The sequence below is a fragment of the Primulina eburnea genome, chromosome 1, assembly GCF_022965805.1.
Source record: "Primulina eburnea isolate SZY01 chromosome 1, ASM2296580v1, whole genome shotgun sequence".
In the NCBI taxonomy this organism is placed as follows: Eukaryota; Viridiplantae; Streptophyta; class Magnoliopsida; order Lamiales; family Gesneriaceae; genus Primulina; species Primulina eburnea.
The window spans coordinates 58892653-58905923 of record NC_133101.1 but is presented as its reverse complement, the minus strand read 5'-3'; the positions used below and the strand labels follow the sequence as shown (position 1 = coordinate 58905923).

Below are 13271 nucleotides of genomic sequence, written 5' to 3'. Positions count from 1 at the left end.
TCAATGGGAAAACTAAGTTATAAATGTTGGTTGAACACTTGGAAACAATAAAGGCTCATTCTTAAAACATCCAAGTAAAATGTACCTGCAACATGTGGTGAGGTTAAGTCTTCTTTTAATGATTCCTATACCTAAGAGGTAGAGTATGGCAGGATACTCTTGATAGGAGATCACCTATATAAGTGCGAAGTGATGGCCGCTTCAAGAACACTTATGAATCTAAGATATGGTCCAGGGCCGAAACGGACACAACATGAGAACAAAATTTGTTAGAGCTATTGTTGTGTAGGTGCTGTTGACTTGATTTACATAAACGGTTGAATGGTTCAAGACATCACGTCACCAAGCAACTAGTAAATCCGATAGTATTCTACTACGGAAGGTTCAAAGCCAAAAGCTACCTTTCCCGATGCAATAATAGTTCAAAAGAACTTTCAAGTGGATCTGCATACATGCATAAATTTCATTCATGTGGGGGATTGTTAGAGAAAATGTGAATAAAATGGAAATGTGAATGGAAATGTGGTTGTCCCACATTGGAAGCTTAGGAAAAGGTTTTCCTCCTTATTAGTTCTAGTGTGGACTAAGGGTTTGGGCCCCAAGGGGTACCAAAGCTTTTAGAAGGGGGGAGACGCTACTAGGCTAGGTCTCGGTGAACTAAACACACACGCGCGCGCCCGCCCGACCCGGCCCGGCCCGGCGCGGCGCGGTGAGGTGTGGTGTGGTCTTTGACCAATATTAATCTTTTTGGACCAAAATTATTTGTAGGAATAAATGCGCGTGTTCTTGCACACGAACAGAAGGCAGCGCGCGGCCGCGCATGATGTCGCGCAGCCGCGCGCGCCCTACTGGTTTCAAAGTGCGCGGACAGAATGTGGCGCGCGGCAGCGCAAGTTCTCGCGCGGGTGCGCGCGCGCTGCTGTGTGCAAAAGAACAAGGCGTCCTTTCACTGAAACCAGATGGCTTCTCATCAAATGTTGCATCTTATGCACGGAATAGTGTGTTTTTTCAAGACAATCATTGATGCTCTATATATATCCCTTACATGCATTCATTTCACACTTTTTTTTCTTCCATCAAATTCCTTCCCATCTTGCTGCAGAATTCTGTTCTTACTCACTTGAAAGCGATTGCAATTTTTGTTCGTCGAAGTCTAGAGTTTGTTGTGCTACTACTCTAGATAGGAGTCGTTGTATCTTAGGGACGATTGCTGTTAACGTAAAGCACTTGTATACGGGCAATATTGTCTTGCGGATAAAGGATTTATCCTTGCCTCGACTTGAAGAATCGTTGCTGTTGCTGTCTTATATTCAGAATTTCGAGAAGGGCACTACCAGGTACGAATAACACAAGATAACCACAGGATTACACTAATTAGAATCTAATGTAGCAAAATAACTCAGGACTTCAAACACAATTACGCGTAATATTCCATTCAACACAAACAAGGCTGGATCGAAGTTCCAAAAAGACAAAAATAAAGTTCTTGATCAACAAACTAAAAGAGTCCAAACTAATTACTGGAGAATCAGACGTCAAAAAAATTCCAACCATTGACAGCGACAACATTCTTCATATTCAACTATGCATCGATTCATTTACAGTTGAGGAATACATCAGTCAACACCTTCTCGGATTGCAACGAAGCCTTCAGCAACTTCACAGCCTATGGAGAAAGGAAACAAGTAAAGTCTTTTTCCTACAATTAAGTTGGGACGAGTGTGTACGTGCATGCTATATGCATGGGTTGATAGATAAAATTTATATTTATATTTTCAGAGAAAATTTATATACAAATTCAATATTTTTCTCTCTTTCGAGCCATTTGGAAAGAAGAAGAAAAAAGAAGAAATGATATTTATACATATATACCTCTTCCATTCCCAAAGTCACCTCCATTTCCTGCAAGTTCACAACATCCTTAATATTGAACTTATTGAGCAAAGTAATACTTGAGATAGTAGATATGGGATTCACCACCAAATTATCCATTATCATGTAAGTGACTAATCGCTTCACAAACCCCCCTTCAGCCGACTCCTGTTTTCCCGGAGGAGCCACGTATGGAACAGCCGTGTTCTTTCTCCTCCTGCACTTTCGGCAAATCGTGCTTGGAACATCAGAAACACGGTTTGAATTGTAACGACCAGATTGGTTGCACGTATAGTAATTTGTACCGGTGGTTGTATTGTTCATCAGGAGGAGAGGAACAGAAGAAATGCCAACCGGAAGGCTTGGCTTCAAAAGGGTTTCTTTAGTTTGGTTTGGTTGAATGTATGATTCATTCAGGTTTTCTACGCTGGCGTACAGGTTTTCTAATGAACCAGCCATTCCTTGTTTTCTAAGCAGGCGTATAACGGTTGCGACAGGCAAAGAGAGAATGTAGAAGAGGAAATCTACAGTTTCTTTGCTGGCTTCTGCAAATAGAACCCTTTTGCTTTCACTGTCAATCAGCAGCTTCATGCTCACTGTGGAACACGCCATGCTTATAACAGCTGCTTCTCGGTGAGAATTTTATAGTTGTGATTTATGATAGGTAGGATATTGGGGGGCTGGCTGACGCTTCAGCTCCAAGAAATTGCATTATTTCTTTTTCTGAGGACGTTAAAGTCTCCACTTTCCATGATTGGCAAGCGGCGGTTGCAGCAGATTTTCATGCTATCGAGGCTACTTTTTCGTTGTTCAAAATCTCGTGGATTTATTACGTATTTACATTTTATGTTTCCATATGAATGCATCAGTTCATGTAACTGGAGAGATAGGAGAGAATTTACGGAACTTAAATATTTGATTGTTACCCTGTACAAAAATTTATTAGCGTACATGCCCAATACCTGTAAAAAAGACCTTCAAGGCCTGTCCATATTATTTTCTTGTAAATTATACTCTTATATTTATGTTGGCAAAAAATTGTGTGAGACGGTTTCACGGATCGTATTTGTGAGATGAATCTCTTATTTGGGTCATTCATAAAAAAATATATTATTATTTATGCTAATTAAAAGTATTACTTTTTATTGTGAATATTGGTAAGGTTGACTTGTTTTACAAATAAAATTCGTGAGACCGTCTCACAAGAGACTTACTCATTTATGTTATAATAATAAACTTTAGTATTTTTATTAAAATCATGTATCATTCTTAAATTTTAATAATTACATTGCTAACATACATAAATATCACAAAGGGTTTTTTAAAACTTGTAATTATAAAAAATTAACAATAACATTAATAATATAATTACATGATTTTAAGGAAAATGATTAAAATCTACATATCTATATAAAAGCAGAGTTTTTGCCAAAAATAATAACTTCCCGCCAAAATGTCATTTCTAAAAAAAGAAAAATTTATCAATAATATTGACATATGTGTACTGCAATAAATGATCACTTCAATTATTGTTTGCATTGATTATATCAATTCATTTAATTCAATTTTGAATTTAATTAATTTTTATATTAATTTAGATGTAATTTACGTATTATATGTTTTTTTTACTTAAATTAAATCTAAAATCTATTAAAAACATTAACTATATTAAAAATTTTATATTTTGATTATATCAATCGGTTTAATTAAAAACTGCATAAATAAATTTAAAATAGAAATGATTGCAATGTTCAATATTACACATTAGGTAAATTATTCAAACATAAATTTTTCTATTTTAAGCAATTTCCTGCCAAATTACTTATTAAAAAAGAAATACATATTTAATTAGTTTATTTAATTTTTCTAAAAATAAAATTGGTCGAATGTTAAAAAGTTATCACTTCAACCAGGTTTTCCAATGAACATTAATTACCATTTAATAATCATAAATTTTTTATCTCAAATACATATTATTTCGAAATTACCCTAATTTGAAATAATTAATTCGTTGTAGTTTTCTTTCAAAATCATATGTATATTTTATATCTTGAATTGTCTTCTTAAAAATTCAAATAAGAGAGCACAAAAAAAGTAAAAGAGATGGATTCAAAATAGTTTCAAATGGACAATAAATTACTCTCAATAAATATGTATATTACCCCCAATAATCAGAAATGTTTAACACCCAATGCATGCAATTCGAGATTTTCATAATTTGAAAGAGTTAATGTATAATATAATTCTGTCAAAATCATCCAATGTATAATTTTTGTCCTTTGGGATGTCTTATTTGAATTTAAAATTATAAATAATGCAATATTACATATTATATTAGAAATCAATTTTATTCAATTTATCTTACTAAATTTATCTACTTCAAAATTGAATTCTGAAATGACTCCTCTTTCCAGCACCATATATGAGTTGAATCCTTCCAAGATGTAATGTTCGTTTAAATTTAAATTTGTTCGTTGTATGAACTAGCTATATATGGAAACAACGAGAACAACAAGACACTTTGAAATATGTCTTTTATGATCGAGAAGTAAAAAATATAATTCCTCTATTTGTACAAAATTTTAATTATTACGTATTACTAATGTGATAATTTTCTTATATATTACAAAGTTCACGGATACATGATAATATAAAATTTTCCGTAATGGAAATGATTAAATCAATTCTAAAGAAAGTAAGCATCTTATTAGAAAATCTCTTATAAAATTTATTGACATTGTTTTTGAACACACATAATAAATATTTATTAAATAAATTTTCTAGATAATTTACTTATGATCACATGTTTCATTTTTTTTTCGGAATAATAGATTGTTGTATATATTATGAAGAGATTTTGTAAATAAAATCACAACCCATTTGGATAAAGATATTGATGAAACAATTATTGTTATCATTCAAATGTGTCAAACACGTGTCATATCACTAAATTGTTTGTGAATGTGGATTTAGACAAATTTTTGAGATACGATAGTGATTATTAGCCAAAAAAATTAATCGACGTGCGTTGTATTTAAGAAATTTTTTAAAATTAGTGAAAAATAGTTTTTATTTTTTATTTTTATAATTATATTATCTTTTTCAATTTAAATATATATTCATTTTAACTAATTTTTTTAGTTATATCATCCCGTGCATCGCACGGGTTAAATACTAGTTAATTGTTAAAACATAGCTACAGGACAGTAATTGTTTTATCGGAAGATGTATGACTAAGAATATCATACTTCAATACATACAAAGTTAAAATTGACATTTTACCTAAATTAAACGGTGACAAGACTCTAAATATTGGAAGAAATCCAATCCATAGTACAATAGGATTATTAAGAATATATAGAATCCATGAGAGAAGGTTCTCATCATTAAATTTTTTATTTTTATTTTTATTTCTTGTATGGAAAGAGGAGATGATATATCGCGAGGTATATTTGATCTTTAGTCAATGAGAGGCTCTGGTACACTGTTGGATTGATTCCTCGACTTTGTCTTTGGGGATAGCAAGAATGGCCGCAGCTCAACTTTGCCGAGCGAGTAAAAGGGAAAGACGATCTTGCCTTAGGCGCATCTGTTTCCACCGCACCATGCACATCGTTGAAGAAAGTTATATTAGTCCTTTTGTCAAAATTTTTTTTTTTAACTCTCACGGCTTCTTGTTTCTGAAAAAACATAATCAAGATTTTAAATCCATAGAACAAATGTAATATCATTAAATTAATCTTTATATACGCAATTGTTGGAAAATTAGCTTCACTGCTAAATATTGCTATAACAAAATGAATATTACCTATATATATATATATATATGAGACTTGTTACCCTGCACCCCTTGGGTGCAGGGTAACATGGGCGCCTGCACAGCTGGCGCTGTGCTGGCGCCCAGCTGGATGCAGAGCTTGCATAACATTAAATAACGAAAAAACGTTTAGCGACGGTTTTTATAATCCGTCGCTATTCGCGACGGTTTATTACATACCGTCACTAAATGTCTAATTTTCAAAGAAATAATTTACATTAGCGACAGTTTTAAAACCAGTCGCTAATAGCGACGGTGTTATAAACACCGTCGCTAATTGTTCAAATTTTTTTTTAAAAATAATTTTAAAAAAAAACAAGAAAATGAAACATAACCCACGTACGCCCAAATTTCTTCTCCCACCTTCGCCCAAATTTTTTCTCCTACCTACGCTCAAATCTTTACGTTAAGAAGATTGAGCGTAATTCTGGAGATCTCGTGCGGGCAAATATTCCGAAATCAGAAGGTAAATCGATGTAGTTCTAAATTTCATATTTCGAAGAAATTTTCAATTTATGATTTTGAAGGTTTCCGGTATATTGGCGTACATGTTCTTTAATGTTTGTGTACAATGATCCTGCTATTTGTAAAAGCCGTAGGATTATTTGTTCCAACCCTTCTCTCAGTTCACATTCTACCACTAACTTGTAGTATTTGTTCCAAACCTGTCTGTGCTCCTACAATTTATTCATTTCTGGTGCATTTAAATCTTTTAGTGTTTTGGCATACAGGTTCTTTTATGTATCTGGAGAAGATGTATGTTTTTTTTAAATATATTTTATACTTGATGTCGTTTCTCATATGATTTTATTGTTACCGTCGCTAATCCACCGTGCTCGGTTAATCCCCAGACAATCCTCGCCTAGCGCCACTGTAGATGAAATGGATCAATATAGTGGAGATGAACAATCGTACATCCCCCAAGTCGGTGATGATCAGAAACCCCAGATTGGTATGAGATTTGATTCGTTAGAGGATGCATTTTCTTTCTACAACCAATATGCCCGAGAATCCGGTTTTAGCGCGAGAATGAGTAATAGCAAGAAAACTAAGAAAACGAACGAAATTATATGGAAGAAATTTGTATGCTTTAAAGAAGGGCATACAGATGATATTCGATGGAGCAAACAGACACAAAATGATCAACCAAGAAAAGAAAGAGACCGTGGTGAGACTAGAACCAGATGTTTGTCCAAGATTTCAGTTGTCAAGAAACAAACAGTTGTCAAGGAACAAACCTAGACCTGTTTGTTCCTTGACAACTGAAATCTTGGAAAAACATCCGGTTCTAGTCTCACCACGGGGCGTACGTGGGATATGTTTCATTTTCTTGTTTTTTTAAAAAATTATTTAAAAAAATATTGAAAAATTAGCGACGGTTTTTTATAATACCGTCGCTGTTAGCGATTGGTTTTGAAAACCGTCGCTAATGTAAATTATTTCTTTGAAAATTAGACATTTAGCGACGGGATGTAATAAACCGTCTCTAATAGCGACGGATTATAAAAACCGTCGCTAAACGTTTTTTCGTTATGTAATGTTATGCAAGCTCTGCATCCAGCTGGGCGCCAGCACAGCGCCAGCTGTGCAGGCGCCCATGTTACCCTGCACCCAAGGGGTGCTCTTGGGTGCAGGGTAACAAGTCTATATATATATATATATATATAAAACATCATCTCAAAATTATTTATTTTTACTTTTTTTGCCTAAATTTATCATTATAATTTTCTACTATAAATTATTTTTATATATTCAATAATTTTTTTAAAAAAATTATAATCGAATTTTAGTTTTAATTTGAACAAATTTGTTAATGTAGATTAAACTTGAAAATCATGTGAACACTGATATGCTGCTTTAGATAGTTTGAAGACCTGAAATCTTGTAACGAGAAAACATGTATATGTCATATGAAATTTCAGCTCATTTTGGCACAATATTTTTTAGTTTCATTCAATCATAATTTTGAAAATTTGAATAATCATTTTTCCCTTGTTATTGATCATTTATCACATTTTAATGACTAATTTAAAACACAATAAATGAGTCATTAAATTATCTATATTAAAAGAAAAATACTGATATTTAAGAGGAGATTAATGACCATGAATAAATGTTTTTAATATGAGGTTAATGGTCATGAATATGTGTCATTAAAAGAAGGTTCATGCCCATGAATAATGTCATTTAAAGGAGATAAATGACAATGAATGGAGTAACCATTCACATTGTCCTTGGAAGTCTATAATTAAATAGAGGCTTTGGTTTAATATAAAACAACACCAAAATTCCTCCCAAATTACTCATAAGTCTATATCACTTCAAGCATATAGAAGAGGCTGCATTCGCCCATTGTAGTGCTGTCAAAGTGCTGCCCAAATAGTGATCGAGGTGCTGCCCGTGTTCGACCCAAGTTTTATCAAAGTATCGGTTAAATTTGAATCGTACATTTGAACCAAGTGTAAGTGGGCTTTTGATATATATATATATATATATATATATGATAAAATTATGCACACTTATTTTGTTGTGTAAATGCGCTTTTGCTATATATAATTATTCTTAAGTGTACTATTTGATATATATATATATCGACATACTTGTTCTTCATAAGTGTGTCCACGTGTGTATAAAAATAAATTATGCATGTTTCTTGAAATACGATTGGCATATGTTATTCTTCTGTTTTGCTAAATAATATTTGCAAGCATATTTGAGAAAAATATTTTTGATGGTACTGTTATGATTCGCATATGAAATGGTCAGGAAATTCCGACATTTGATTTAATTTGGCCTTGATGCGGTGAGATATAATAACCGATACTTTGGCCTCGTCCTCTTAGATGATATAACTTAGTGAACTGATCAGTTAGCTAGCCATGTAAAATTAGATGATTTTCAGTGCCATTTGTTTGATTTAATATGATATGAAATGATTTGAACATATTGTCTGTATCCGAATGATAGCTCTACATCCTTTATGATTAATTTAATTGATTGACTTTATTTTAGGTGATTTTGATCGTATAATTTATTACTCATATCATCAATGAGTTTCTTCTTTTCGGAATCTCATAATTTAAAAACTCCAAAGTTAAGTATTATTTACTTGAGGCAATTATGTGATGGCTTAACTCCCAAAAAGTTTCTCAAGATTCATGTGAGTTAAGACAATTCTGCGATGGATTACCAATAAAAGATCCTATCTATTTGTTTTGAGAATATTTGTACGAGCGGCCGAGATGTTATTTTTATACAGCCATATATGCAATATATGTGTGAGCGAGGAAATATAAGTAAAAGAAACTCAGAAATGGGCTCGACGAACTAGCCACGTCTATTATTCTTTTTAGTATTGTTTTGGGACAGATCAATAATAATCCTAAAATTTTAATTCTTTTGTTATTGTTTTGGAACAGACCAATAATAATCCTAAAAATTTAATGCTCCTGTAAACTGATAAAGTCATTTTCAGTCCACCAATTTGCTTTAATTAATTAGGCGTAACTAATTCTCCAATTTGTTCTTTGTTGAAGAATATGGGTCGAGTTTGTAAACTACTATCTACATATCAATTAAAACTCATCAAACGTACATAAATTAGTGAAATTATATATTAAAAAAACTAAAAAACTAAATAAAAAAAATTTGGTTGTCTGCTCGCCACGTCTCCACTTGCAGCCAAACATGTTGGCTTATCTTACCCCGCCTTCTAACGGGCCACTAAATTAGTTATCAAACCCGTTTAATTTTCATGACGGATAGGTTGATCCGACGGGTCTAACCTATTTTAACGGCTCTATATTCCCTATATTTTTTGGACGAAATTCTTACACAGGCTTTGTACAATACGGTTTACCTAATTAGTATAGTTTACATGTTACTGCGTTAGCACGAGGATTTACGTCCATCATGATAGTGGCCATTAGTTCTCACATCATTAAAAAATTGTAACAAATTGGCTTCAAGAATATATCGTCCATCATTGGTTTACGTAAGCTTTTAAAATATTAACTTTAGATATTAATTTCAAGCTAAACAATTCAAGATAAAAATACATACTAATTAACATAAATTTCTCTTATTCAAAAAAACTGTCTCGTCAATTAAAAAAATTATTTGTAATCATATTATATTAAATAATACATTTCAACATTTCTAATATTTACTATTGATAATGTAATACTCACACCATTCATTCATTATTTTATAATTTGATATTTAAAATCTTAGACCAAGTAGTTAAAAAAATCTGAGAACAGTTTACGAGTTCCCAACGGTGAATCCATGCGCACATTATGTGAAGATCAAGATAACCACAGGATTACAATAATTAGTAGAATCTAATGTAGTAAATTAACTCAGCAACAATTACGCTTAATATTCCATTCAACACAAAGAAGGCTGGATCGAAGTTCCAAAAAGACCAAAATAAAGTTCTTGATCAACAAACTAAAAGTGTCAAAACTTGCATAACTGGAGAATCAGACGTCAAAAAAACTTCATCCCTTGACAGCGACAACTTTCTTCATATTCAACTATGCATCGATTCACTTACAGTTGAGGAATACATCAGTCAGCACCTTCTCGGATTGCAACGAAGCCTTCAGCAACTTCACAGCCTATGGAGAAAGGAAACGAGTAAAGTTTATTCCCACAAGTGGGACGAGCGTGTACGTGCATTCTATATGCATGGGTTGATAGGTAAAATTTATATTTATATTTTCAGAGAAAATTTATATACAAATTCAATATTTTTCTCTCTTTCGAGCCATTTGGAAAGAAAAAAAAAATGATATTTATACATAAATACCTCTTCCATTCCCAAAGTCACCTCCATTTCCTGCAAGTTCACCACATCCTTAATATTGAACTTATTGAGCAAAGTAATACTTGAGATAGTAGACATGGGATTCACCACCAAATTATCCATTATCATGTAAGTTACTAGTCCCTTCACAAACCCCCCTTCAGCCGACTCCAGTTTTCCCGGAGGAGCCACGTATGGAACAACCGTGTTCATTGTCCTGCTGCACGTTGGGCAAATCGCGCTTGGATCATCAGAAACACGGTTTGAATTGTAACGACATTGGTTGCACGTATAGTAATTTCTACCGGTGGTTGTATTGTCCATCAGGAGGAGAGGAACAGAAGAAATGCCAACCGGAAGGCTTGGCTTCAAAAGGGTTTCTTTAGTTTGGTTTGGTTGAATGTATGATTCATTCAGGTTTTCTACGCTTGCGTACAGGTTTTCTAATGAACCAGCCATTCCTTGTTTTCTAAGAAGGCGTATAACGGTTGCCAGAGGCAAAGAGAGGATGTAGAAGAGGAAATCTACAGTTTCTTTGCTGGCTTCTGCAAATAGAACCCTTTTGCTTTCGCAGTCAATCAGCAGCTTCATGCTCACTGTGGAACACGCCATGCTTAGAACCGCTGTTTTACGGTGAGAATTTTATAGTTGTGATTTATGATAGCAGGGATATTGGGGGGATGGCTGACGCTTCAGCTCGAAGAAATTGCATTAATTCTTTTTCTGAGGACGCTAAAGTTTGGGTAACTTGGGATTCAGTACCTAATTTTTATAAAATTTGGTTTTGATACCTCATTCCTCAAAATACCCCTCAAGCCTTAATTTTAAATAATTGATTTTATTTTCAAATAATGGTCCATCATGCTTCCGTAAAATAAAATTAAATCTTATACCTTTTTGACCGGAGTATCACCGGGTTATATCCACCGTATTTTACGAACTGCTCCTCACAGTTCAACCACACGATCGCAACAGATGGTTACAGACGCAGATTCCTTCAGCAGCACTCGGCACAACTCTAATTCGTTTCCTACCTTAGAGTGTACAGTATAAGATAAAATTTTGAAAATAATACATGAGAGGGGCTAGAGCAAAGATTTCTTTTATTCAAACACAAACATTTATTTATTACATAGTAACCTCCTGTAGAGGAGGAGAAACTTGTTTAGCTACTTATCGTAGCTGAACTCTTGACACTCATAAAACTTGAAAAGAAAATATTACAACCTTGTATGAAAGAAATGGAGAAAATATTTGATGATCTTCACTTCCTTCTTCCTGCCTTATTTATAGAAGGCTCCTTCGGATTTGAACTTCGGATTTCAAATCTTCATAAGCCTTTACAGCTTGCATTGGGGACCATTTGGTGGTTGAGGGGTCCCTGTCTAGATTATTAATCTTGACATCAACTTCTCATCCTCCTTTATCTCTCTTAGATACCATTGACGATGAGTTTCCAGGATATCGGCAGTAATTTCATCTTTTTTATACTCTTTGAAATGATTTACTAACTATTTAAGAGCTTCTGCCTCTTTCCTCTTGTATGTTATCCTTCTTTTCAAAACTTTCAAATATACTCGATACATTTTTAAGTTTTGATCCTGGTGTGTTAACTGGTTTCCTTTCTGTCCTTATTTATGGATGAATTTTCGGGACCAGTTAATTTACTTTTATTCATTGGATTCCTTTTAGATTGGTATCCAATGCTTGCTGAGTCATCCATCATTTGTTATTGGTGGTCTATTTGTCCTTTACCACTAATTAGTGGTTGTCTTGTTTCTACCACCCACATGGTAGTGGTCCTGCTTTTGTAATGGAGGGTCACATGTCCCCTTTAATTTTGTCGAGGAATCTTTGGTTTTTTGTATCCTCGAGGAAAATGTGCATGTGGTCCTTCCCTACTTGTGCTTGTATCGGTAAAGTTTTTCCGATCAGATCTCGGCTTGTGTAGTGACCCGTTCCAGGATCACCTACTAAGCAAGAACTAAGCATGCAATTAACCTAATAACAGTAATCAGAGATAACAGCGGAAAAAGTCAACAAAATGATGGTTATACAACCCAATCGAAGTCTAGAACAATACCGAAAACTAACCCAACCAGCTACTCAACGTCCTCCTCCTGCTCCTCCTGAGCTGTCCAACCTGAGGCCTGCCCCGAGGGAATGGGGTGTCCAAGAATAAACAAAACCGAGGACGTGAGCGATAAGAACGCCCAGTACAAAAGTATGAGTATACAGACCTATATGAAATGCACATGCTATGATCATGATACCGGGGTAGTCAAGAAACAGGAATCACAAAAGGATCTCAACAATGCTCAGTCTAGAGGCGCCAAGTGGATAGTGCCGCGCGGTCCAACCTCTGGGTCACTGCATCCACTACAAGACAGACGTGGACCTAAAATGTCCCGGACCACCGAAGCCCTCCCGACCCGTCGGCCACTGTGTACTCTCGGTGTCCATGCGTCCACAAGACAGGGCTGAGCGGCCCCAAGATATAGCTTATCTCGAAAGAGATACAGCTCAACAGTAAAGGCTATCTCGAAGGAGAATACGGCTCAACATGAAATGCAACGTGCAGTAATAAACGTGACATAATAGCATGCATCATATGACATATATCAATGCACCACATAATCATGCAACACATATATGAATGTATACTCAACCAGGATATCTCGGATAGTACTTTCGTACCTCTATCACAGCAATCCTAATCCACTGGAACAACCAGACAACAGGTCTAATCCAAGCCTATTCATCAAGAGCATA

The 13271-nt window shown here is 34.3% G+C and overlaps 2 protein-coding genes across 2 annotated transcripts; both read right to left on the bottom strand.

Annotated features, from left to right (window-relative positions):
* Positions 1-1355: 1355 nt before the first annotated feature.
* LOC140813184 (uncharacterized) lies at positions 1356-2678 on the bottom strand. Its single transcript, XM_073171650.1, has 2 exons — positions 1873-2678; positions 1356-1666 (listed from the first exon to the last, which is right to left on the bottom strand). The coding sequence occupies exons 1-2, from the start codon at positions 2482-2484 to the stop codon at positions 1595-1597; spliced, it is 684 nt and encodes a 227-aa protein (XP_073027751.1). The 5' UTR covers positions 2485-2678; the 3' UTR covers positions 1356-1594.
* Positions 2679-10212: 7534 nt separating this feature from the next.
* Positions 10213-11234, bottom strand: LOC140813173 (uncharacterized). The gene is made up of 2 exons (XM_073171640.1): positions 10503-11234; positions 10213-10311 (listed from the first exon to the last, which is right to left on the bottom strand). The coding sequence occupies exons 1-2, from the start codon at positions 11109-11111 to the stop codon at positions 10240-10242; spliced, it is 681 nt and encodes a 226-aa protein (XP_073027741.1). The 5' UTR covers positions 11112-11234; the 3' UTR covers positions 10213-10239.
* Positions 11235-13271: the final 2037 nt, after the last annotated feature.

Excerpts from the sequence above, each read along its gene's own strand:
- LOC140813184 (XM_073171650.1), bottom strand. The coding sequence starts at position 2,484 with ATGGCGTGTTCCACAGTGAGCATGAAGCTGCTGATTGACAGTGAAAGC. Across the intron at positions 1,667-1,872 it reads TGACTTTGGGAATGGAAGAG|GCTGTGAAGTTGCTGAAGGC; the intron begins GTATATATGTAT and ends CTTTCTCCATAG.
- LOC140813173 (XM_073171640.1), bottom strand. The coding sequence starts at position 11,111 with ATGGCGTGTTCCACAGTGAGCATGAAGCTGCTGATTGACTGCGAAAGC. Across the intron at positions 10,312-10,502 it reads TGACTTTGGGAATGGAAGAG|GCTGTGAAGTTGCTGAAGGC; the intron begins GTATTTATGTAT and ends CTTTCTCCATAG.